This window comes from Oncorhynchus keta, chromosome 4, assembly GCF_023373465.1.
Source record: "Oncorhynchus keta strain PuntledgeMale-10-30-2019 chromosome 4, Oket_V2, whole genome shotgun sequence".
In the NCBI taxonomy this organism is placed as follows: domain Eukaryota; kingdom Metazoa; phylum Chordata; class Actinopteri; order Salmoniformes; family Salmonidae; genus Oncorhynchus; species Oncorhynchus keta.
The window spans coordinates 10,518,029-10,543,954 of record NC_068424.1 but is presented as its reverse complement, the minus strand read 5'-3'; the positions used below and the strand labels follow the sequence as shown (position 1 = coordinate 10,543,954).

Genomic DNA, 25,926 nt, shown 5'->3' with positions numbered 1-25,926 from the left:
GGCTTCTTAAAAGGCTGCCGTGAATTAAATGAAATGTATATTTTAAATCTGTACATTTCAGTCAGAAGGCAAAAACACATTGACGTTATTCAGAAGGCTGAGCTTGCCATTCTAGCGTTTACAGTTCACTACAGCAACTGGGGAGAGAAATATTGATCTTTCGATCTCACTGCTGATAAATGTTGTTAGCTGTAACTTAAGTCACGCTGCACACTTCCTGACAGATTCTATGATATGTCACTCTGGAGGCGTGGCCACAATAACTTAACCCTTTATCTGATAAATGGATAGTCTATTATACGTCTCTCTGGAGGCGTAGCCAATGACTTAACCATAACTGGGAAACGGAGATGCTATGATACGTCTCTCTGGAGGCTTGGCGACAATCCTTTAACTGAGAAACGGAGGACTGGACACTAACAAAAATAACCAAAGGGCAATCTGAAATTACACCCCATGTAGTGCACTACTTTAAACTAGTGCTCTGGGCAAAAGTAGTGCACTACATACATAATAGGGTTTAATTTCAGACATCCCTGGACACAAACAAAGAGCCAATGGAACCCAATCGATCGTCTCCAAACTACGGATGTCTGTAAACCTTTGTTGAATCTCTTAAACTGAACCCAAAAGTGCAAGTTGCTAGCGTTGTCTGTCCCATCTCACGTCTGTGTCAACCGAGTCAGTAGTGCTTCTCCTGCAGGTAGTCTTTCATCTTGTTGGGCAAAGGCAGGTTCTGAATTAGGTCAATCCTGGTATACTGTCTAATCACAAACCGACACAAGTACTGCAGAGAGCGCACGTGCATAAACCGAGACACGGGATTGGTCAGCCTGACTGGGTAGGTGGCGGACCCTGGTAAGCGAGATCTAGAATAACAGAAGGCTCCGTTCTCAGAGTCTTTGACGGAGAATTCTATCAGGTCCACCATGGACGTGTGTCCCTCCACATCAGGCTGCTCATAGAAGCTGAAGCGTCCGTTGGAGTGTTCGATTCGGGTGTGGAGGGTCTTGGTCTGGGAGCGGAAACTAAGGCTGAGGAGGTACCTGTCGTCCGAGCTGTCCCTGACCAGAAACGAGCCGTCAGGCAGGTTGACCAGCTTCTCCTCAGCCTCCCAGCGTGTGATAGGTCCCCAGTACCAACCCTGCCTGGCTAGCTTCTTCAGCTCCTCAGTCAGGCTGGTTACTACCATTGGTCCACTGCTCCGGACTGAGTCATACAGCCGACTCACCCCTGGAGCAGAGTCGAGGTCAAAGTTCAGGTGTTGCCTCACCCGGGCCGCCACGTGGCCATCTGCCCCGCCGAACCTGGAGTAAGTCCTGGAGATGATGTTGCTGGGTAACGCGGGCAGGAGAGGGGAGCGCTGGGGAGGAGCGGGGTATAGTTGAGTGTTGACCCTGTCCCTGCAGCTATGGAGCATCACACCGTTAGAGCCGATGAAGAGGCCGTTCACCGACTGTGACTCCACGAAGAGGTCTGCCGGAAGGTTCCGGTTCAGACTCACCAGATCCTGGTCCTCCTGACTCTGGTGGTCGGCGTTGAGGGAGCTACTGTCCGCCTCCGTCGCCACCTGCATGGGTGAGGACCTGCCCAGGCAGAAGGAGTGGGGGACAGAGTGGGACCCCTCTGGGTAAATCCCCTCCTCTAAAGGCATGGTGTACTGAATGTAGTCCTGCGGCGTGAGGCCCAGGACTTCAGGCACATGTTTGTCACTGTTCAGGTCTCCGTTCTGCGGCTCCTGGAAGATGTTCTCCATCTGAAAGTCATGGTGGCGGAACTCCTTCCTCACGCCATTCAGGTCTGGGCTGGGGGAATGGACCATGGCTTTAACCTTCACCTCCATTTTGATGCAGGCCTCATCTGAAGCGACAGGCCGCAGGGGCCAGGGAGACGGGCTGTAATGGTGGCTACGGAGCGACGCTGATCGTAACGGACGCTGGGCCTTGACCTCGTTGAAGCTGATTGGGACCGAGGAGGAGGAGAAGGTGTCATCATCGTCAGCCGACCCCATGGCTAATGAGCCACCTTTGACCTTGGCCTTCTGCTTGACCGACAGCCTCCTCTTCAGCGAACCCATCAGGCTCTCGCTCTTAGAACGGCCCTTGTTGTGTCCCGCCTTCTCCTCTCCCACATCACCAATTCCCAGGTTGCAGCCCGCAAGATCTTTAGTGTAGCAGCCCCCGAAGAGCGATTCCTCCTTGGAGAAGTCGGCCGCTAGCGAGGGCTGCTGGAGCATGACAAAGTCCCCCCCTCCTTCCTCCTTGACCTTGATGTTGAGGGACTTGCGGATGGTGTTAAGGCTGATTTTCTTCATTCTGAACGGCCCTCCTTGGCAGGGGCGGCTACTCTCCTCCTGGAGTCCTGAAGACGGTGCTGCTATCCACAGAGTCCTCCCATCAGGCTGGAGACAGCTGGTCATACACACTGCAGAGCGCTCATCCCCTTAGAGAAAACGCAAATAAAAATCACTACAGTTCCACTTTATTTTTTTTCTTCATAATACAGTAATTTAAGTGTTTCTCGTACCAAATAATGTGTTTCTATAATTAATGGGTGGGCCTACAGTTCCTCTACCGACATTATATTGGTAATCAATATCCTCGTTCAATGCAGATAATCCTGGTACAACACAGGCACGCCTCTACAGACGTTTGACACACCCTGATGTTTACTGATAAGCTTACCCATGTATTATCTGTACACAGTGTACAAAGTGATTACTCACCATTGCATGACTAGAATTGGTGACTCAGTTGGACTAACGTTCCATCAGCATTCCGTTGCTCTAGAAATTTAAAAAAAAAATTGATCATGTTGAATCTGATAGCAATATCGTGGGGATTTAAAAATAGACCTACATTTGTTTGTAGGTAGAACTATGAATGTCACCAACCACAGTGACATTGCTGAATCATTTTCTGAAGAGGTTTCTGCTATTGTTCACCTGGGGTCTTTACACATCTCTTTTACAGTGTTCATCATGCTATTGTTGGCTAAATATTATTTACACACTGTTTCAAAATGAAATGGTGTTGTTAGATTGCCAGCTAAAATATGAACAGAATACATGCCCATAACTAGGTATCGGTAGATAGGTAGCTTAGGCCCTTGTCATTGCTTTAAAAAAAAAGTCAGCTAGTTTATTGATTACGTTTCTAACCTCAAAAAGGTCATGTTTTGACAACACATACAGTAGTTGCCATCCAAACAACCACACCTGAAATCATAGGTAGCTAACTACACTGAACAAAAATATAAACGCAACATGTTAAGTGCTGGTCCCATGTCTCATGAGCTGAAATAAAAGATCACAGAAATGTTCCATATGCACACAAAAAGCTTATTTCCCTCAAATGTTGTGCACATCTTTGTTTAGTGAGCATTTGTCCTTTGCCAAGATAATCCATCCACCTGACAGGTGTGGCATATCAAAACTCTGATTAAACAGCATGATCATTACATGGGGCGGCAGGGTAGCCTAGTGGTTAAGAGCGTTGGACTAGTAACCGGAAGGTTGTGAGTTCAAACCCCCCAGCTGACAAGGTACAAATCTGTTCTGCCCCTGAACAGGCAGTTAACCCACTGTTCCCAGGCCGTCATTGAAAATAATAATTTGTTCTTAACTGACTTGCCTGGTTAAATAAAGGTAGAAAAAAAACACGGTGCCCCTTGTGCTGGGGTCAAGCCAAGGAATCTCTAAATTATGCAGTTTTGTCACACAACGCCACAGATGTCACAAGTTGAGGGAGAGTGCAAGTGGCATGCTGACTGCAGGAATGTCCACCAGAGCTGTTGCCAGAGAATTTAATGTTCATTTCTTTACCGTCACCCGCCTCCAACTTAATTTGAGAGAATTTGGCAGCATGTCCAACCGGTCTCACAACCACGTGTATTATCGTGTGGATGAGCAGTTTGCTGATGTTAAAGTTGTTAACAGAGTGCCCCAGGGTGGTGGTGGGGTTATGGTATGGGAAGGCATACATTTTTAAGGTGTCTGACCAACAGATGCATATTTGTATTCCCAGTCATGTGAAATCCATAGACTAGGGGCTAAATGTATTTATTTTAATTGACTGATTTCCTCATATGCACTGTAAGTCAGCAAAATATTTGAAATTGTTTCATTTTTGTTCAGTTTACTTGCATTGCTATTAAATAATTGGCCGTGGTGTTAAACGGCATGGTCTTGTGTGTGCCAGCTGCCAAATTAACAATGTTAGACATCTGGGCCTACTACAGTCTTTAGTTCTGCTAGCCATCTAGCTAACTAGCCATGTTTACATTGGTAAATCGTTCAGAGAGGACTGTAAACATGATGAATCATAGATAGGTATGCTAAAAACCGACGTCAGTTTCACATTGACAGCTGAATATCGATGTAGTCAACGGCTAGTTAACAAAATGTTAATATTGTGGCGACACGTAATACTGCATTTAGCGGTCTGGTCAACCAAGTTAGCTCACCTAGCCAAATAACCTTAATATGGCTAGCTAACTTGGCTGCCTAGCTACATTCATTAGCTATGTGTTTATGAAAGAATCTGTAATAATGTATATTTGGGTACTTACTTCGTTAGATGAACATCTGCAGACGTGGTAATGTACACTTGAATTGTTTTTTTTTCCCGAAATCTGAAAATGGAGCTAACGTTAGCTATTTTAGGCCGGAACCGAGCTGAACTAGCTACTTAGTTTAGCCAGTCGGCTAGCTTAGCAGTCAAACACATTTCGTGGAAGCAACTGTATCCAGCTAGCTATAAAAATAAAACAAAAGTGTGTTGCAAAGGTTCCCCGTTTTAGCTTTGGCTATTTATGTTGTATTGTAGTACTTCAACAACAATCTATTTATTTAAATACTTTCTATCGCCCTCTTCTTCTCTCCTTCTGGTGCCTGTTGAATTGTGGGAGAGAGCAAGCTGACAAATACAGCGAATCACATCCAGCCTCCCAGGCTGCTGGGGTATGAAACCATTTCTAAAATTCCTTCAAGACATAGCTGGAGAATGGGTCACAGAATGGTGTGTGTGTAATACAAATAATGTTATTCTATTGGCCGACACATGCCCCAGACCAATGAATACAGAACACAAACACACACACTGGGGAAAAGAAAGCAATGAACATGTCAAATAGGATTTTTTTATTTTTATTAATGTTGACTGTTTGGTTCTATTACCTGTTGCGCTCACCATACCATTCTGTTTGGCTCTCAGAATGCACACCATACACCCATTCAAATGCCAAGCCCTGAAGGATGTTACCTTTATTTTAACTAGGCAAGTCAGTTAAGAACAAATTCTTATTTTCAATGACAGCCTAGGAACAGCGGGTTCACTGGTCTAGGAACAGTGGGTTAACTGGTCTAGGAACAGTGGGTTAACTGGTCTAGGAACAGTGGGTTAACTGGTGTAGGAACAGTGGGTTAACTGGTCTAGGAACAGTGGGTTAACTGGTCTAGGAACAGTGGGTTAACTGGTCTAGGAACAGTGGGTTAACTGGTGTAGGAACAGTGGGTTAACTGGTCTAGGAACAGTGGGTTAACTGGTCTAGGAACAGTGGGTTAACTGGTCTAGGAACAGTGGGTTAACTGCCTGTTCAAGGGCAGAATGACAGATTTGTTCCTTGTCAGCTCAAGGATTTGAACTTGCAACCTTTTGGTTACTAGTCCAATGCTCTAACCACTAGGCTACCCTACTTACAACTAGTAATAATATTGTCCATGCCGAGTCCATTTTCTGTCACCCGCAAAACGGACAATTTTATTTTCACCAAAGCAGTGCTACTTAGAAAATGATGCAATTAAACTAATCCTAATTTTGTATTCCGAAACATATCATATTGGGCTGTCCACTTTTTCCAAACTGTTTTTCTGAGTTACCTTATTTCAGAGCTACCAGCTCAAACTTGATCTAATTAGTGGACTAATTAGTGTCAGTTTTGTTTTAAAGTGGCTCTAATTGTGTTTACTGCTGCTGGCCTAATTTGGGCCATACACTGTTGGTCATTATTATATTTAGTCTGCGCTGTTAAACTGTCAAGCTCATACAAGGCATACCATGGCAGACTTGCTTAGAGGTGCAGACAGGCCCTATGCAAACACAGTAATTACTGAACCCTATTAGGGCTGATCAAGCTCCCTAAACTTGATATGGGCAGAGGGGGAGGTGGTGGTGGTGGTGTGTGTGTGTGTGCCTGTGTGTATGTTATGTGTGTGGTTGTGTGGTTGTGTGTTGGGTAGGACAGGGAGAGTTTATGCGGTTTCATAGGGCACAAGCACCATGGACACCGCCAGCAGCAAACCAGAGTGCCATGGTTTGACACGTCTAATTAGACCTGACAAACAAAGTGTTTCTCTAGTGATGGGCTATTTACTCCCTGGCAGAATGAGTAAACATGTTGCTATTAGCATTTATTTGAGCAAAATCCAGCAGTTTTTGTAAATGTATATTATAACTGGGTTAAAATGTATTCTTTTGTATCAAATTAATTCTGAAGATTTCAATAGACTATCATAATTTGATGAGAGATTAAATATTAACAGGATTATTGGCTGAATAGCACTGCAACGTACAAGGTAAATGGGATTTAGGGAGCATGTATGTCTATGACAAGATCATAGACATATTGAATGTATGTATAAGTACAGGAAGCTAAAAAGAAAATGTAAAATCAGAACAACAACTAAGGAAACATGTCTTTTAATGAGATACCTCTACACAAGGGGCACATTATTCTTCCTTTGTCTCATCTTAATTCCAAATGAAAGCTGCATCAGCCATAAATTATTTGCTCAATCGGTCTGCGGCGTCCTTCAACTTGACTCAGATCCATAGACTTGACTGCTCTGCCGAGGGGGTTTGTCGGGGGTCCCAAGGTGCCCATCCTCATATCCTCAACACTTGCAGCAGAGCGGAAGACGTCTACAGCAGGCATGTCAAGCAGAGCCGGCACCGCTGGGACCACTTGGGTTTTTTGTTTCAGGAATTACTACGGAATAACACAGTGTGCGACTCTGCACCATGCTCGTGCCCGCCCTCATGCCGCATGCTCCCTCTCTCAATGCAGGCAGCTAGGGACCTGTATTGAATGGATCATGTGTACCTTTTCAGGCCTACTACTAGGTTATGTTCTATAGAACCTTTTATGTTTTTTTTCCAGCCGGCGAGATCAGTTCTGCTGGTTATTTAGGATTCAGCGGTCGACCCTGTGCTAAATCAGTCCTTCAAGTCGCCCCAGCTCTCCTACGGGAGAGGTTGTAAGAGGTCTTGGAGGATTGGGCATTAATTACATTTACAACAGTTGTATCCACACTGAATGTAATGAGTCAGCTATAGTAAGACATGAGATGAATGAAAATACTGTATGTTCTGCGAAGGAAAAGGGGAAAGAAGATATCATCCATGTTTGCTTAAAAGGATTGATGGGTTCCCCGCAGGACGGTTGAGCTAAAGTAGGCTAATGTGATTAGCATGAGGTTGTAAGTAACAAGAACGTTTCCCAGTACAAAGAAATATCCGATATTGGCAGAGAGCTTAAATTCTTGTTCATCTAAATGCACTGTCCAATTTACAGTAGCTATTACAGTGAAATAATACCATGTTATTGTTTGAGGAGAGTGCACAGTTATGTATTAATAAACCAATTAGGCACATTTGGGCAGTCTGGACACAACATTTTGAAAAGAAATGCAATGGTTCATTGGTTCCTACATTAATTTCACATTTCCACAAACTTAATTAAAAAAATATGCATATCCTTGCTTCAGGTGTTGAGCTAGGCAGTTAGATTTGGGTATGAACATAAGTGTTTTTTTATGCGTTTTTGGGGTGTGAAATACCTTCTCAAACATGTGAACTTTCATGTGCCTTAATTAATAACAAACTTGTTTGCCATCTGTGAATATGAATAAACTCGTTTAATTACAAGCCTAGTTGATTTAGCCAAAGGAAAAATCAGCAACCTTCCTGCTAGCCATGATTGGCTAAGATAATGAGTGGGCTGGACATCCCGAGAGATGAGTTTGGATTGGTCTGCCATATATCATCCTTCTGTCTATTTGAGCTGCTCTGTATGTCTAGGTAATCCTATCTAACACTGCTATTTAAAAACATGTATTGTGTATTAAAAGTGCAAGAGTGTTGCTCTCCACTTTCTGGAGGACTGAGTTTTGAAATCAGTGGAATTAGAGGTAGGAGGTAGAGGAGGTAGAGAAAACACCTGTCTCCGGATTACATATTCAAACTAAGGGCAACCATGGCATCCGACAGCAGACGCATCGAACCATGAATTATGTACTGTATACGGGTAAGATAGTCTAGCTAGCTAAATTTTCAGATATTACACATTTCTAACTTTGACAGAAAGAGCCATTTGCTTGGCTAGCTATAGCCTAATGTTAGCTAGCATTGAACCTGGTTGGTTAGCTACCTACAGATTCATGCAGGGTAGTAACATCATGAGTTATGATAATAGTTAATTATTTACCTAGCTAGCTAACGTTATGTGTATGACCTTATTATTCGTATCTCAGAGCCATTTGCTTAGCTAGTTATAGCCTAATGTTAGCGAGCTAATATTGAACCTGGTTGGTTAGCTACCTGCAGATTCATGCAGGGTAGTAACGTCATGAGTTGGGATTATGGTTTATTTAATACCTAGATAGCTACGTGTCTTAACAAGACTCCACCATGCAAGTAACCATTTTGGGTACGTTCGTAAATTCAGTCTGGCCATCTACTCCGATTTCAGAGTACTCTCGTCAGAGAGAGCAGAATAACTGGTGAATTAATTTACTAACGCTCATCACCCATTGAATATGGCCTGCGTCAGAAAACGTATCTGCAATAAAGCATAATAAAAATTTTGCCAGCAGCACAGTTACAGTCACCAACACTATATGAACATATGAAAATACTATATGAAAATAATATGAAAATAGCCTAACCATCACTGCTAGGGCGAGTTAAATGGTCAGAGAGGGGTGTTCTCTCATTGTGTGTCTGGAAGTAGCTAGCAAGCTAGCCAATGTTAGCCAGTTAGCTTGGGTGCTTGACTGCCATTGTAAGGTCAGAAAGTACAGCTCAACCCTACTGACCAAATACTTATTTTCCACCATCATTTGCAAATAAATTCATTAAAAATCCTACAATGTGATTTTCTTTCTCATTTTGTCTGTCATAGTTGAAGTGTACATATGCCTCTCTCATCTTTTTAAGTGGGAGAACTTGCACAATTGGTGGCTGACTAAATACCTTTTTGCCCCACTGTATGTATGTATGTATGTATGTATGTATGTATGTATGTATGTATGTATGTATGTATGTATGTATGTATGTATGTATGTATGTCTGTCTGTCTGTCTGTCTGTCTGTCTGTCTGTCTGTCTGTCTGTCTGTCTGTCTGTCTGTATGTATGTATGTATGTATGTATCCCCAAGGGTACGTGAACAGCTGTATCAACAAGACAATGTTGTAACCACCAACAAGTCAACATGAGTTGACAATAGCTGGAGATTGCAACTCACACACTGCTTTTAACACTGCGTGAGCAAATGTTTGCAGTTGTGTAAGTGGGATTTTAACCTGGTGAGCATTCAAAGCACAGAATCCTAGCTAACTCAACAGCATCACATGACTACTCAAACCATGTATACACGTGTACTCAATGATAGAGCCTGCACATCAATAGCAGGTCAGCCCATCAATAGCAGGTCAGCACATCAATAGCAGGTCATCATGATACGTGTAGTCACAAAACAAACGTGTTTACCTTTTCATCACATCGACTTCACACCTATGAAATTGATGGTCAGGGCTTCAGATAATACCGACACAAGATGGGACGATGAGTTTAACATCAAAGGGTTACCACGACAATGAGGCCTGTATATGACATCACGTAACCATAGGCTGGTGTTCTGTAGCTTTTCTATGTGCAGGGATAATGTTAGTTTTTGGTGTAAAATAAATATGAAGGAAATCAACCTACAATTGATAATGTGAACAGTGCACCTAAGTCAGACAGACAACCATGGGAAAACTGAACAAACAAATCATTGCGCTTGTCTCAAGGTTGGCATCCGCTCAGAGCCAAATGCGAAGGATTGAACATCAGGCTTGGGGGGGAATGAGTCGGCAGACTTTTGACCAAAAGAAGGGTGATAACAACAACGATGAGGCTCACCGAGAGACAAGGGCAGATGACTCATGACACAACAGCACTGTTCTCATTTATTTGAAGTGAAGCTTTGCTCCCTGCACACTACTCACACGAATGACTGATCCAACAGACACACTGACTGGCTGCTAAACAGGGGAACGGGCGTAAGGCGAAACATTTAACAGACCAGCCTCAGTCATCAAAGACCACACACAGTCTGACTTTTCAGTAAGGTATTTTACATCCAGATAAAGAGGAACCCCCCCCCCCTCTCTCGCTCTTCTGGGTGAAGAATCTCCCTCAGAACAACACCACTCGAATGCCCTTAGAATTCCATCAGAGCTGACGTTGTGTTCTTGTTGGACATCTGTTTATGGAAACGTGTTGCTGTTCTCTCATCATGCCCAGCCTCTATGCCCTCAACATGCCCAGCCTCTATGCCCTCAACATGCCCAGCCTCTATGCCCTTAACATGCCCAGCCTCTATGCTCTCAACATGCCCAGCCTCTATGCTCTCAACATGCCCAGCCTCTATGCTCTCAACATGCCCAGCCTCTATGCTCTCAACATGCCCAGCCTCTATGCTCTCAACATGCCCAGCCTCTATGCTCTCAACATGCCCAGCCTCTATGCTCTCAACATGCCCAGCCTCTATGCTCTCAACATGCCCAGCCTCTATGCTCTCAACATGCCCAGCCTCTATGCTCTCAACATGCCCAGCCTCTATGCTCTCAACATGCCCAGCCTCTATGCCCTTAACATGCCCAGCCTCTATGCTCTCAACATGCCCAGCCTCTATGCTCTCAACATGCCCAGCCTCTATGCTCAACATGCCCAGCCTCTATGCTCTCAACATGCCCAGCCTCTATGCTCTCAACATGCCCAGCCTCTATGCTCTCAACATGCCCAGCCTCTATGCTCTCAACATGCCCAGCCTCTATGCTCTCAACATGCCCAGCCTCTATGCTCTCAACATGCCCAGCCTCTATGCTCTCAACATGCCCAGCCTCTATGCCCTCAACATGCCCAGCCTCTATGCTCTCAACATGCCCAGCCTCTATGCTCTCAACATGCCCAGCCTCTATGCTCTCAACATGCCCAGCCTCTATGCTCTCAACATGCCCAGCCTCTATGCTCTCAACATGCCCAGCCTCTATGCTCTCAACATGCCCAGCCTCTATGCTCTCAACATGCCCAGCCTCTATGCTCTCAACATGCCCAGCCTCTATGCTCTCAACATGCCCAGCCTCTATGCCCTCAACATGCCCAGCCTCTATGCCCTCAACATGCCCAGCCTCTATGCTCTCAACATGCCCAGCCTCTATGCTCTCAACATGCCCAGCCTCTATGCTCTCAACATGCCCAGCCTCTATGCTCTCAACATGCCCAGCCTCTATGCCCTCAACATGCCCAGCCTCTATGCCCTCAACATGCCTCTTTCAACATATATATTTTAACCATTATTTATTTACCTTTATTTAACTAGGCAAGTCAGTTAACATAACAAATTCGTATTTACAATGACAGTCAAGGAACAGTGGGTTAACTGCCTTGTTCAGGGGCACAGCGACAGATCTTTCTTTACCTTGTCAGCTCGCGGATTCGATTTTGCAACCTTTACGGTTACTGGCCTAACACTCTAACCACTATCCTATCTGCCACCCCAAAATATTGAGAGGGACTGAAGAGACTAATTGTTGAGAATGTCTAGGTTTCCAGGAGGATCCACAGGTGAATTGGATTGTAAGGACAGTTTTGCTCAACAGAAAAATCAGAGAGGAGGCTTGGAAAACAAAACTGGAGACGCTTCAGCCAAGTCAAAAATAGGAAGTAGGATCTTCGGCGTGGGAAGAAAATAAACATTACATCAAAACACAAATTCACTTGCAAAAGTACGCAACACCCTGCAGGTTTCTCAAGTACTGTGTGATTATCTTATTTTTCATGTCGAATTATCATCTTGTTAAGGTTTTTAATCAAAAGCCTCCTGTTTGATCACATATCTGCATCCTCTCTGAAGTAGTTGGATTATTACAGACCGCAGGAGGCTGCTGGGGGAACCTTACCGTTTCCATACATTACGACTTGCTTACAAAGCCCTTAACCAACAATGCAGTTCAAGAGTATAGAAAATATTTACTCACTAAACTAAAGTAAAAAAAAAATGAATCAAAAAGTAACACAAGAAAATGACATAACAATAACAAGGCTATATACAGGGGGTACCGGTACAGAGTCAATGTGGAGACTATATACAGGGGGTACCGGTACAGAGTCAATGTGGAGGCTATATACAGGGGGTACCGGTACAGAGTCAATGTGGAGGCTATATACAGGGGGTACCGGTACAGAGTCAATGTGGAGGCTATATACAGGGGGTACCGGTACAGAGTCAATGTGGAGGCTATATACAGGGGGTACGGTACAGAGTCAATGTGGAGGCTATATACAGGGGGTACCGGTACAGAGTCAATGTGGAGGCTATATACAGGGGGTACCGGTACAGAGTCAATGTGGAGGCTATATACAGGGGGTACCGGTACAGAGTCAATGTGGAGGCTATATACAGGGGTACCGGTACAGAGTCAATGTGGAGGCTATATACAGGGGGTACCAGTACAGAGTCAATGTGGAGGCTATATACAGGGGGTACCGGTACAGAGTCAATGTGGAGGCTATATACAGGGGGTACCGGTACAGAGTCAATGTGGAGACTATATACAGGGGGTACCGGTACAGAGTCAATGTGGAGGCTATATACAGGGGGTACCGGTACAGAGTCAATATGGAGGCTATATACAGGGGGTACTGGTACAGAGTCAATGTGGAGGCTATATACAGGGGTACCGGTACAGAGTCAATGTGGAGGCTATATACAGGGGGTACCGGTACAGAGTCAATGTGGAGGCTATATACAGTGGGTAGCGGTACAGAGTCAATGTGGAGGCTATATACAGGGGTACCGGTACAGAGTCAATGTGGAGGCTATATACAGGGGGTACCGGTACAGAGTCAATGTGGAGGCTATATACAGGGGTACCGGTACAGAGTCAATGTGGAGGCTATATACAGGGGGTACCGGTACAGAGTCAATGTGGAGGCTATATACAGGGGGTACCGGTACAGAGTCAATGTGGAGGCTATATACAGGGGGTACCGGTACAGAGTCAATGTGGAGACTATATACAGGGGGTACCAGTACAGAGTCAATGTGGAGACTATATACAGGGGGTACCGGTACAGAGTCAATGTGGAGGCTATATACAGGGGGTACCGGTACAGAGTCAATGTGGAGGCTATATACATGGGGTACCGGTACAGAGTCAATGTGGAGGCTATATACAGGGGGTACCAGTACAGAGTCAATGTGGAGGCTATATACAGGAGGTACCGGTACAGAGTCAATGTGGAGGCTATATACAGGGGGTACCGGTACAGAGTCAATGTGGAGGCTATATACAGGGGGTACCGGTACAGAGTCAATGTGGAGGCTATATACAGGGGGTAGCGGTACAGAGTCAATGTGGAGGCTATATACAGGGGGTACCGGTACAGAGTCAATGTGGAGGCTATATACAGGGGGTACCGGTACAGAGTCAATGTGGAGGCTATATACAGGGGGTACCGGTACAGAGTCAATGTGGAGGCTATATACAGGGGGTACCGGTACAGAGTCAATGTGGAGGCTATATACAGGGTGTACCGGTACAGAGTCAATGTGGAGGCTATATACAGGGGGTACCGGTACAGAGTCAATGTGGAGACTATATACAGGGGGTACCAGTACAGAGTCAATGTGGAGACTATATACAGGGGTACCGGTACAGAGTCAATGTGGAGGCTATATACAGGGGTACCGGTACAGAGTCAATGTGGAGGCTATATACATGGGGTACCGGTACAGAGTCAATGTGGAGGCTATATACAGGGGTACCGGTACAGAGTCAATGTGGAGGCTATATACAGGGGGTACCGGTACAGAGTCAATGTGGAGGCTATATACAGGGGTACCGGTACAGAGTCAATGTGGAGGCTATATACAGGGGTACCGGTACAGAGTCAATGTGGAGGCTATATACAGGGGTACCGGTACAGAGTCAATGTGGAGGCTATATACAGGGGGTACCGGTACAGAGTCAATGTGGAGGCTATATACAGGGGGTACCGGTACAGAGTCAATGTTGAGGCTATATACAGGGGTACCGGTACAGAGTCAATGTGGAGGCTATATACAGGGGTACCGGTACAGAGTCAATGTGGAGGCTATATACAGGGGTACCGGTACAGAGTCAATGTGGAGGCTATATACAGGGGTACCGGTACAGAGTCAATGTGGAGGCTATATACAGGGGGTACCGGTACAGAGTCAATGTGGATGCTATATACAGGGGGTACCGGTACAGAGTCAATGTGGAGGCTATATACAGGGGGTACCGGTACAGAGTCAATGTGGAGGCTATATACAGGGGGTACAGAGTCAACGTGGAGGCTATATACAGGGGTACCGGTACAGAGTCAATGTGGAGGCTATATACAGGGGTACCGGTACAGAGTCAATGTGGAGGCTATATGCAGGGGGTACCGGTACAGAGTCAATGTGGAGGCTATATACAGGGGTACCGGTACAGAGTCAATGTGGAGGCTAAATACAGGGGTACCGGTACAGAGTCAATGTGGAGGCTATATACAGGGTGTACCGGTACAGAGTCAATGTGGAGGCTATATACAGGGGATACAGAGTCAATGTGGAGGCTATATACAGGGGGTACCGGTACAGAGTCAATGTGGAGGCTATATACAGGGTGTACCGGTACAGAGTCAATGTGGAGGCTATATACAGGGTGTACCGGTACAGAGTCAATGTGGAGGCTATATACAGGGGGTACCGGTACAGAGTCAATGTGGAGGCTATATACAGGGTGTACCGGTACAGAGTCAATGTGGAGGCTATATACAGGGGGTACCGGTACAGAGTCAATGTGGAGGCTATATACAGGGGGTACCGGTACAGAGTCAATGTGGAGGCTATATACAGGGGGTACCGGTACAGAGTCAATGTGGAGGCTATATACAGGTTAGTCGAGATAATTTGTTCATGTATGAAGGGGTAAAGTAACTATGCATAGATAATAAACTGTGAGTAGCTGCAGTGTAAAAACAAAGGCAGGGTGGGGGGGGGATTCAATGTAAATTGTCCGGGTGGCCATTTGATTAATTGTTCAGCATTCTTATGGCTTGCAGCTAGAAGCTTAAGGAGTCTTTAGGATCCAGACCTGACGCTCCGATACTGATGCCATGCGGTATCAGAGAGAACAGTCTGACTTGGGTGACTGGAGTCTGACCATTTTTGGGGCCTTCCTCTGACACCACCTAGTATATAGGTCCTAATAAATGGCCAGGATGGACCGGCATCAAACATATGGAAATTATGTGTTTGATGCATTTGACACCATTCCACTAATGCTGCTCCAGCCATTAGCGCGAGCCCATTCTCCCCAATCTCCTGTGGTACAGACAGAGTGGCTATGAAAACAAATGAGGCCTACACTTTTTAGAAAGGCTGTACACATCCACTCCGATTCTTTGGCAAACTAATGTTTATTTTTATTTTTATATCAGATGAATTGAATGACAACATCATTTGGGTGCTCTCAAAACTTAACCTGTCATGTATTAATAAGGTTCCCTGATTTTGAAATACTTCTTTAAATATTGACCATCATCCCTGGTCAGTGAACTCTCTTTACATTTCAAGACTGTTTTTCATTTCTGAACGATATGACCTCCATTAAGATGCCATTTATGGAATGGACAGTTCCATTTTGATCTGGTGTGAGACCTTTGTAGAAATGCTGCTCATCCAACATTTACCAGAAAGGATGAGATAAGGACAGCTCTCTTTTTTTTAAATTTATGAAATAATGACCAATTCCTAACCCTATGCATGTAAGACATAATTCACAATTGAACGGACCTGATTGCCAGCATTAGACTGAAGTGTGAATTCAACCTACAATGACAGTTTTGCTATTTGAATGAATCAATACACCGTTTTTTGCTGCGTACGCAAACACTACATCAGCTTGGTCATGGAAAATGTGTTCACACACTGACAAGTTATATGATCCCTTCAACCATTCCAGCCTGGATATTTATGATTGAGCTTGACTTGAGAAGCACAGGATAGCTGTTCAGACTTACCTTAGGCGAACCTTTCTTGATAGCTGGTTGGATTTCCGAAATTCAAAGAGGACATTCAGAGGAACCTGAATTAAGAGCTTCTGTACTGTTAAACAAGTTCTTGGCCTTAAATCAGAGTTAACAGACTGAAAAATATAATAAGGTTTACTTATCATGTTTAGGGAAGATCCAGATGCAGACAGTGTCGAGGTTACAAAACTGTGAAAACTAGAAACAGACAGGAGCAAGGGGAAAACCGCTGGTAGGCTTGATGAACAAAACGAACTGGCAACAGACAGAGAACACAGGTATAAATACACTGCGGATAATGGGGAAGATGGGCTAAACTTAGAAGGGGTTGGAGACAAGCACAAAGACAGGTGAAACATCAGGGCGTGACATTAATATACATTTCAGATTGGCCTCCTATGGGCTCAGGGACCAATCACAACAGGATTATAAAACATTAAGATTTGCTTTATTAAATACATTGGAAATGTAATCATATGAGTGGAGCGAAGCCCCAAAGGAGAGCTCCTATTGGTTTAACCTGAGGCCTCGCCCATCTGGGAAATTATTTATGCATGCACCTGTAGCCAGTGAGAGTACACACTGTAAAAAATGACCCTGTCATGCCCTGACCATGGAGAGCCCTTGGTTCTCTATGGTATAGTAGGTCAGGGCGTGACTAGGGGGTGTTCTAGGTTTATTATTTCTATGTTGGTGCTCTTGGTTTAGTTCCCAATTAGAGGCAGCTGAGGTTCGTTGTCTCTAATTGGGGATCATACTTAAGCGTTCCCTGTCTCCACCTGCTTTGTGGGATATTGTTTTGAGTTAGTGCATGTTGCACCGCTAATGCTTCGTTGTTTGTTTCTTTTTGTTTCGCTTAAATAAATATGTGGGACTTTAATCACGCTGCGCCTTGGTCCGTCGCTCCACACATCTGTGACAGAATATCCCACCAACAAAGGACCAAGCAGCGTGAAACATGAGGAAGTTTTGGACTTGGGAGGACATGAGAGGATGCAAAACCCTTCATTGGCGGAAGACGGAAGAAAAAAATGGAGGACAGTGACGACGCCAGGGTTCGCGCCCACAGAAAGCTCAAGGACAATCCCAATATTTTTTTGGGGGGGAGGCACGAAGAGTGGTCGGTGGAGCAAGCGGTCGAGCAGCGCAGAATGCCAGAGCCTGTGTGGGAGTCGATAGAGTAATTTATTGAGAGATACCGGAGAGAGGTTTTGGCAAGGAGTATTCTGAAGCGCAGGGGCGCTGAAGAGCGCGAGGGGCACTGAAGAGCGCCTTCTCAGCCCTGTACCATCTGTGCCAGCTCCATGCACCAGACCACCAGTGCACCTCCCCAGCCCGGTAAATCCTGTGCCTGCTCCCTGCACTCGCACTGAAGAGCCAGAGACTGTCAGGGAGGCTATGGAGAAGTTAGGAAAGAGAGAGATGTTGTGCAAGTGTGTTCTGCTCAACATCCGACCAGAGGATCCGGTTAGCAGTCTGGTGCAACGTGGGCCGGCTCCACGCTTCTGGCTTCCAGAACGCCTTCCCAGACCGGTGCTACGTGTCCCCAGTCCGGTACGTCCTGTGCCTGCTCCCCGCACTCGCCCTGAAGAACGTGTCACCAGTCCGGAGCAACCTGAACCGTTCCCACGCATCAAACATATAACATTAGTTCTGTCACTGATTACAGTAAGCATATCAAACTTATAACATTAGTTCTGTAACTGATTACAGTAAGCATATCAAACTTATAACATTAGTTCTGTCACTGATTACAGTAAGCATATCAAACTTATAACATTAGTTCTGTAACTGATTACAGTAAGCATATCAAACTTATAACATTAGTTCTGTAACTGATTACAGTAAGCATATCAAACTTATAACATTAGTTCTGTAACTGATTACAGTAAGCATATCAAACTTATAACATTAGTTCTGTAACTGATTACAGTAAGCATATCAAACTTATAACATTAGTTCTGTAACTGATTACAGTAAGCATATCAAACTTATAACATTAGTTCTGTAACTGATTACAGTAAGCATATCAAACTTATAACATTAGTTCTGGGACTTGAAGGACTTAAGCAGGTAAAAAAAAGAACTGTTCTGAACCTGATAAAATTAATTTGAATAAAAGGAATTTTTGAGATCCTGTTAGTTGTTTGCACTTAATATATTTGAGTTTGTAATGCACTAAAACGGACGTATATTATACTTAAATGATCCTGCTGGTTGGATTTAGTTAAAAGGCTGATGCAAATAGTTACCTACATTTTTTTAATTAAAAGGGGCGCAATATTTTTACAGTGCAGGAGCCCCTCAATAAAGGGGTGCAACCCCTCAATCTGTCACCGGAATATTATCTTCAGCAAGACAACTGAGGTCGGCAGGGCTCATAGTCCTATGGGGCTTCGCTCCACTCAGAGAACCATGGTTACGTGAATAACCTTTGTTCTAACTCGTGGAGCTCGCCCTGTAGGAGGGCTAGCTCCTATTGGTATAGGGCGTAGCTCCGAGAGCCAGAAAATGTACTCCCTGCCAAATCAAACACTTCCCGCATAATGAAAAGGTCCGATCCAACTCAGGCCAAGACTTAGAGTCAACAGTGCGTAAAAAAACAAGTGCCTCAATCACTGTGTTCCCTGGTCAATATTCCACAACCAGTCAATAACTGGGGGACCGAAAAAAAATCTGTAAAATTGTACCTGCAGTCCATAACCATGAAAAAAAATCTCTCTGTTTGTTCTCCATGGAGAGGGCTGTATCAAATACATATTTCTAACAGCCCATAACCCACACTCCGCGCTTACATCCTCTCAACAGCAACAGAAGAGACTGTGCAAAACAGCTTGAGGACACATCCAATAAATAATAGCTGATAAAAGGGGAAGCTAAGACCACATCGCTACCATACAAATATCCTCCACTCCCACACCACAGAGGCTGCCATTCCACGTGGCACACAAATGACTGGGGCGATGACCTGGCTCAGCAGCTCCCGAGTGACTCAGCTGTCTAAGGCACTGCATCTCAGTGCTAGACTAGTCATTACAGACACTCTGGTTTGAATCCAGCTGCATCACAACCGGCCGTGATTGGGAGTCCCATAGGACAGTGCACAATTGGCCCAGCGTCGTCAGGGTTTGGCCGGTGTAGGCCGTCATTGTAAATAACAATTTGTTCTTAAGTGACTTGCCTTTTTAACTAATTGTCGCTGTGCGTTCCACATAGCATTACCAAAGAACGCACTGAACATAGGTTATGAAGCCATTTCTCTCCTTCCTCATTGTGAGGAGCGCGAGAGAAAGCCTGAAATTCCAAGATCTGTGAGCTCTTAATTATCTTAAACAAAAAAGATGGATGAGGACAAAACCCAGCTCTGCTCAAATCACCGTTAATGGCACGGCAGTCAGGTGAAGTGGACAGAGAGTACAATCCCTGACTCGGTTGGCGGAGGTCAAGGCAAGTAACAAAATGCTGTCTTGAGATACAGCATCTTGAATGAAATCTGCGTCAAGGGCTCGAAGGGGGGCTTACATAGCACCTGGAGCACCAATGCCAAATCCCATTGGAGAACAGTAGTCCTGGTCACCGGTCTTAGTCTCCTTGTCCCCAAAAGGAACCGTTTAACAAGTGGATGGCTGAAAACAGACACCGTACCTTAACCCTCATGACAAGCTGAAATCACAGAGGCTTCTACTTTAACAGTAGCTGATGAATGTAGCTTCTCGAAATAGGTACCGTAGGATTGAGAGAATACTCTCCACCTGGCATCACACAGGGTCCGCATTCTCTCCAACACACCATTGCGTAAAGAAGTTCCATTTACTGGCATAGGTCTTGGAAGTGGAACTAGCCTGCGCGCCCTGTATCGTGCCGATGACAGCGGCCGATTACCTGCAGCTCGCTAACTTGTTCCCTCTCAGGAACCAAGCCATCAGTGGTCGGTCCAGCACAGGCCATTAATCTATCGAGTCTCCCGCCTCAAATAGGGCATCCTGATGATATGGAATTGGCAGCAAAACTAACATCTGGACCATCTCTGCAAGCCATGGAGCTCCCAAGCAATTGGGCGTTATCAGAATGATTGACAGTCCCTCTGATTTTCATCTGTGACAGAAGTGGGAGAATGGAGGGAAATGGAGGGAAAGCATACAGAACGCCTTTCGGTCATGTAGGCAAAAGCATCTGTCCCCAAAGGGGATTTGTCCTGCGCGAGGAGCGAGAATAAAAGGAGAAAGTGCGCATTGGCCCACGAAGCAAACTGGTCCACATCTCCCGAATTGTTCCCATAACTGGAGAACAATGTTGGGATGTAGGCGCCATTCCTCCGAGATGTGAGATCCTTGTTGAGGTAGCCTGGAATGTGGTCAGCTGTCAATGAGCAAAGGCACCCGTGTGCCTATAACCACCGGCTGATATCTGATGGAGAGCAGGAGAACTGACTCGCCCTTGACGGTTGATTTATGCTGCTGTAGTTCAATTATCTGACCAGACCAATACATTGAGACACCAAAACCGAGGAGCGAAAATGCTGTCAAAGCAGCAGCACTTTCTCTAGCTCTAGGAGATTGATGTGGCGATTCTCCAATGGAGAACACCCATCCCCCACTGCGCGAGTCTTGCACGTTCCTTACCCATCCAGTCAGAGAACCATCTTTGTAGACTTGAATACAAGAGGAGACTCTTCTCGCCGAAATGCCACACATCAGGGCACATACTGTAGGTCTCGCCAATGGACCAGGTCCACCCCCGAGAGCGATGGGGGCGACAAAACATTCGGAGACAGTGGCGCACAGGGACCAGCCGCAGCTGAGCGAACCATGATTGCAGCCTGCGCATGTGCAATAGCCCCAATGGGACTACATTGTGGGCCGATGACATGAGTTCTAACAGGGACATCACCGAGCTCGTTGTCAATATGCGAATCAGATGGAATCGCCTGAGAGGTGGAATTTCTCTTCTGTGTTTCTGATATCAAACATGGTTGTGGTGTCTAACTGCTTTCAGAGATGTCTAACTCCTCCCCCTAGTGTCTAACTGCTCCCAATTGCTATCTAACTGCTCCCAGTGGCTATCTAACTGCTCCCAGAGGTGTCTAACTGCTCCCAGTGTTGTCAAACTGCTCCCCTTGGTGTCTAACTCCTCCCCCTTGGTGTCTAACTCCTCCCCCTTGGTGTCTAACTCCTACCCCTTGGTGTCTAACCCCTCCCCCTTGGTGTCTAACTCCTGGCCTGCTCGCCTCCCTACCACTGAGGAAGTACAGTTCCCGCTCAGCCCAGTCAAAACTGTTCGCTGCTCTGGCCCCCCAATGGTGGAACAAACTCCCTCACGACGCCAGGACAGCGGAGTCAATCACCACCTTCCGGAGACACCTGAAACCCCACCTCTTTAAGGAATACCTAGGATAGGATAAAGTAATCCTTCTCACCCCCCCCCCTTAAAAGATTTAGATGCACTATTGTAAAGTGGCTGTTCCACTGGATGTCATAAGGTGAATGCACCAATTTGTAAGTCGCTCTGGATAAGAGCGTCTGCTAAATGACTTAAATGTTAAATGTAAATGTACCCCTTGGTGTCTAACTCCTCCCCCTTGTTATCTAACTCCTCCCCCTTGGTGTCTAACTCCTACCCCTTGGTGTCTAACTCCTCCCCCTTGGTGTCTAACTCCTACCCCTTGGTGTCTAACTCCTACCCCTTGGTGTCTATCTCCTTCCCCCTGGTGTCGAACTGCTCCCTCTAACCAAGAAATAGGGAGAATGTTTGTGATGGAATTTATCAGAAGTTATCATGTCGTTATGACAAACAGACAACACATGTTCCACCACCTCTCCAACAAGAGGGTGGGGAGCAACGTAAATTTAAATATTCTTCGCCAGCTCTCCTGCGTCATGTCAGATGCGGGGTCGCTTCCGATTACGAGGGGTTCTGCTTGATCGTTTGCATGCGCTGTCTGGGCCTGCAGAGCGGTGGTGGGAGTTTTAGTCACTAGATGGGCAGCCTTGACAGCAGGAATGTTGCTACGGGCTCCTCCTTGTCTACGAGCTTTGCGTATTTGCGACTTGCCTGGGCTGATGGATGAGGCTAAGGATGCGGCGGAAGTCGTATTTCCTCTGGGAATGTTCTATTTTGCCACTGGCAGGTGTTTCAGCAACTGCTGTCTCCCCTTCTCCGTCCCAAGATGGTCTCTAGTTTCCAGCATAGTGGAGCCGAAGAGGGCCTCCTACTCATTCTAGTCACTCTCCCTCATGGAGATGAAGGATAGCCATAGGTGTCGGTGCATGACCACAGAGGTGGACACTACATCTGCATCCTCTCCTGTAATGGCGACATTACCTACCTGTCATCAGATTGGAGAGAGGCTGTCAGGATTGCCCTATTACTGGCTCCAGTCTGAGGACAAAAGTATTTTTGACCAACTGGGCTGTGACTCTGTCCTTCTGAAATGGTAGCATGGCCTTCTTGTTAGATGACCATGAACCCAAACCCGGGACCAAATGCGAGACAAGGTTTCATCCATCTTGATGTGTGACCAAGGTTTCATCCATCTTGATGTGCGACCAAGGTTTCATCCATCTTGATATGTGACCAAGGTTTCATCCATCTTGATATGTGACCAAGGTTTCATCCATCCTGATGTGTGACCAAGGTTTCATCCATCTTGATGTGTGACCAAGGTTTCATCCATCTTGATGTGTGACCAAGGTTTCATCCATCCTGATGTGTGACCAAGGTTTCATCCATCTTGATGTGTGACCAAGGTTTCATCCATCTTGATGTGTGACCAAGGTTTCATCCATCTTGATGTGTGACCAAGGTTTCATCCATCTTGATGTGTGACCAAGGTTTCATCCATCTTGATGTGTGACCAAGGTTTCATCCATCCTGATGTGTGACCAAGGTTTCATCCATCTTGATGTGTGACCAAGGTTTCATCCATCTTGATGTGTGACCAAGGTTTCATCCATCTTGATGTGTGACCAAGGTTTCATCCATCTTGATGTGTGACCAAGGTTTCATCCATCTTGATGTGTGACCAAGGTTTCATCCATCTTGATGTGTGACCAAGGTTTCATCCATCTTGATGTGTGACCAAGGTTTCATCCATCTTGATGTGTGACCAAGGTTTCATCCATCTTGATGTGTGACCAAGGTTTCATCCCAGTTGGGAATCCCCTGCCTAATCTCCTCTTGGAGGCCCACCACTCTCGGTCCTTCTGTAGCTCAGTTGGTAGAGCATGGCGCTTGTAACGCCAGGGTAGTGGGTTCGATTCCCGGGACCACCCATACGTAGAATGTATGCACACATGACTGTAAGTCGCTTTGGATAAAAGCGTCTGCTAAATGGCATATATATTATTATATATTATATTATATATTACTCTGGTAAACAGGAAGAAAGCCTTTGCCGGTGCCGCAGCTGACATCGGTTTGTCCCACTCGCCCTCTAGAGATCCGCTGAGGGCAGGCATGGAGGGGGCGATCGGTTCCTCCCTCTTCACCGGTGGCCCGTAGGGGCAGCAAACACAAAGGCTGGACTAATTGTTCACCAGAAGGGGCGGAAGCGGAATAGCAAGGCCCCTTCTATGAGCTCATAGATATCCGCCAGCAGAGAGGAGGCTACTGGATCCTAGAGCAGTCCTCATCGTCTTGGATAGGCGAGGTTGAAGTTCCCCACCATCCTGAAGTGGAAGGAGGGTACATGTCCCTGGGTCAATGGAATTAGCTGGTCCAAAGGGCCACATTTCATTTCCCCATCCTCGTCTTCCTCTTCAGCGTCATCATCAGATACATCCTCATAATATGAGGCCATCAGAGAAAACGTGTCTTCGAAGGGGGTCTTCTCACCAAAAAAATGCCCAGCGTCTCTGCCTCTCCTCCATAGGAAGGATGGTGCAGACCAGTCAAACTGGAGCATCCCTAATGCCCTACCCAACGTTTTCAGCTCCCAAAAACACCTAACAGATGTTGTGTAGGTCTACAGACGCCGCCATAGCGGAACAGCAACACATAGCCCTTAAAAGGGCTTTTGGTGGTGGAGTGAGAGCTCCAATGCCAGGCCTGCCCATGTTGACTTGGTTACTCGGTTACTAAGACAGGAATCACCTGAATATATTACTTTCTTCAATTCTTCTCAACGGTCTTCAGTCTTGTTGGGTTTTTCTTTTTTTAATTTCACCTTTATTTAAGCAGGTAAGCTAGTTGAGAACACGTTCTCTTTTACAACTGTGACCTGGCCAAGATAAAGCATAGCAATTTGACAGATACAACAACACAGAGTTACACATGGAATAAACAAAAGACTGGGTGTTTTGCAAATGTTGAACTTATAACATGGCTACTAATACTGGAAAAGCTCATTTAAAGTCAGAGTATGCTGTTTTGACGATATTCTTGCAGACAAATGTAACGTGAATGTAAAATGTACCTGGGTGACTTCACACTAAATGTCATGTAGTTTGCTCATACCTCAAGTTATCCGTCTGTAACTTTGCACATACACGGATGCCATATTGTGGACACCATCACAATTACAACCATACTGAGGGCTGGATGTGGGAACTTTCTGTTCCATTTCAAAGACTGTGGTAGAATTATTATTTTTTCCATTGTATTTTCTTCTAAAAGATCTATTGTATCCTCCTACATTCCTTTCATATTTTCACAAACTTCAAAGTGTTTAATTTCAAATGGTACAAAGAATATGCATATCCTTGCTTCAGGGCCTGCGCTACAGGCAGTTATATTTGGGTATGTCATTTTAGGAAAAAATTGAAAAAAAAGGGCTTTTTATTGAACTAGGCAAGTCAGTTATTGAACAAATTCTTGTTTACAATGACAGCCTACCCCGGCCATACCTTAACAACGCTGGGCCAATTGTGTGCTGCCCTATTGGACTCCCAATCACGGCCGGTTGTGATACAGTCTGGAATCGAACCAAGGTCTGTAGTGATGCCTCTACCACTGAGATGCAGTGCCTTAGACTGCTGCACCAGTCGAGAGTTAGCCTATCAGAATGTTCTTCTGACTCCAAAAAGATAATTGGCAATATGCAAGAACACCATAGTTGAGTTACAGTAATAAGCAATTAAGAAATGTCTGGCAATAGAATTCTAAATACAAGTGTATTTAATTACTTCGTAAAGCAAGTGGCTTTGAGAGAGAGAGAGAGAGAGAGAGAGAGAGAGAGAGAGAGAGAGAGAGAGAGAGAGAGAGAGAGAGAGAGAGAGAAAATCACACCACAGCAAGTCAGGAACATAGGAACAGTGAATCTAACACCCTTTTAGAAACATCTGAGTTGTTTGGATTCAGAATCTGAGTTGTTGACCAATAGTATTACTTGAGAGTTAACCTCCAATCAACACGGAGAATGCTGAATTTTGAGAGAAGAGTCACTTCGGGGGGGCCTTACAGTTCTATGACAACAAACAAATAGAGCCCACACCTTTATTCACAAACAACGTTTTGTTGATGACCATATGTCATTTCATGCTAATTTTGCATGCATTTTTAATCTATTTCAATTTCAGCATTTTATTGATTCATCAGCTATGTGTTTTGTATGAGATGCAG

The 25,926-nt window shown here is 45.3% G+C and overlaps 2 protein-coding genes across 15 annotated transcripts in view; one reads left to right on the top strand and one right to left on the bottom strand.

Annotated features, from left to right (window-relative positions):
* Positions 1-4: 4 nt before the first annotated feature.
* LOC118373000 (suppressor of cytokine signaling 6-like) lies at positions 5-16,453 on the bottom strand. Of its 2 annotated transcripts, none has more exons than XM_035759053.2 (3): positions 16,360-16,453; positions 2,726-2,785; positions 5-2,442 (listed from the first exon to the last, which is right to left on the bottom strand). In XM_035759053.2, exon 3 carries the CDS (start codon positions 2,417-2,419, stop codon positions 683-685), a length of 1,737 nt encoding a protein of 578 aa, XP_035614946.1. In that variant the 5' UTR covers positions 2,420-2,442; positions 2,726-2,785; positions 16,360-16,453; the 3' UTR covers positions 5-682. The 2 variants fall into 2 exon arrangements, with proteins under 2 accessions (XP_035614946.1, XP_035614945.1); XM_035759052.2 differs by lacking the exon at positions 16,360-16,453 and adding an exon at positions 4,570-4,946.
* A 385-nt stretch (positions 16,454-16,838) lies between these two features.
* LOC118373001 (uncharacterized) overlaps positions 16,839-25,926 on the top strand; it is a 41,789-nt gene continuing 32,701 nt past the window's right edge. For 11 of the 13 annotated variants that reach the window (XR_008096646.1, XR_008096645.1, XR_008096644.1 and 8 more), the window contains exon 1: positions 16,839-18,036. The gene's annotated coding sequence lies outside the window, so the exon portion shown is untranslated. Of the gene's footprint in view, positions 18,125-25,926 lie in introns of all 13 variants that reach the window. The other 2 variants (XR_008096639.1, XR_008096641.1) reach the window with 2 other exon arrangements.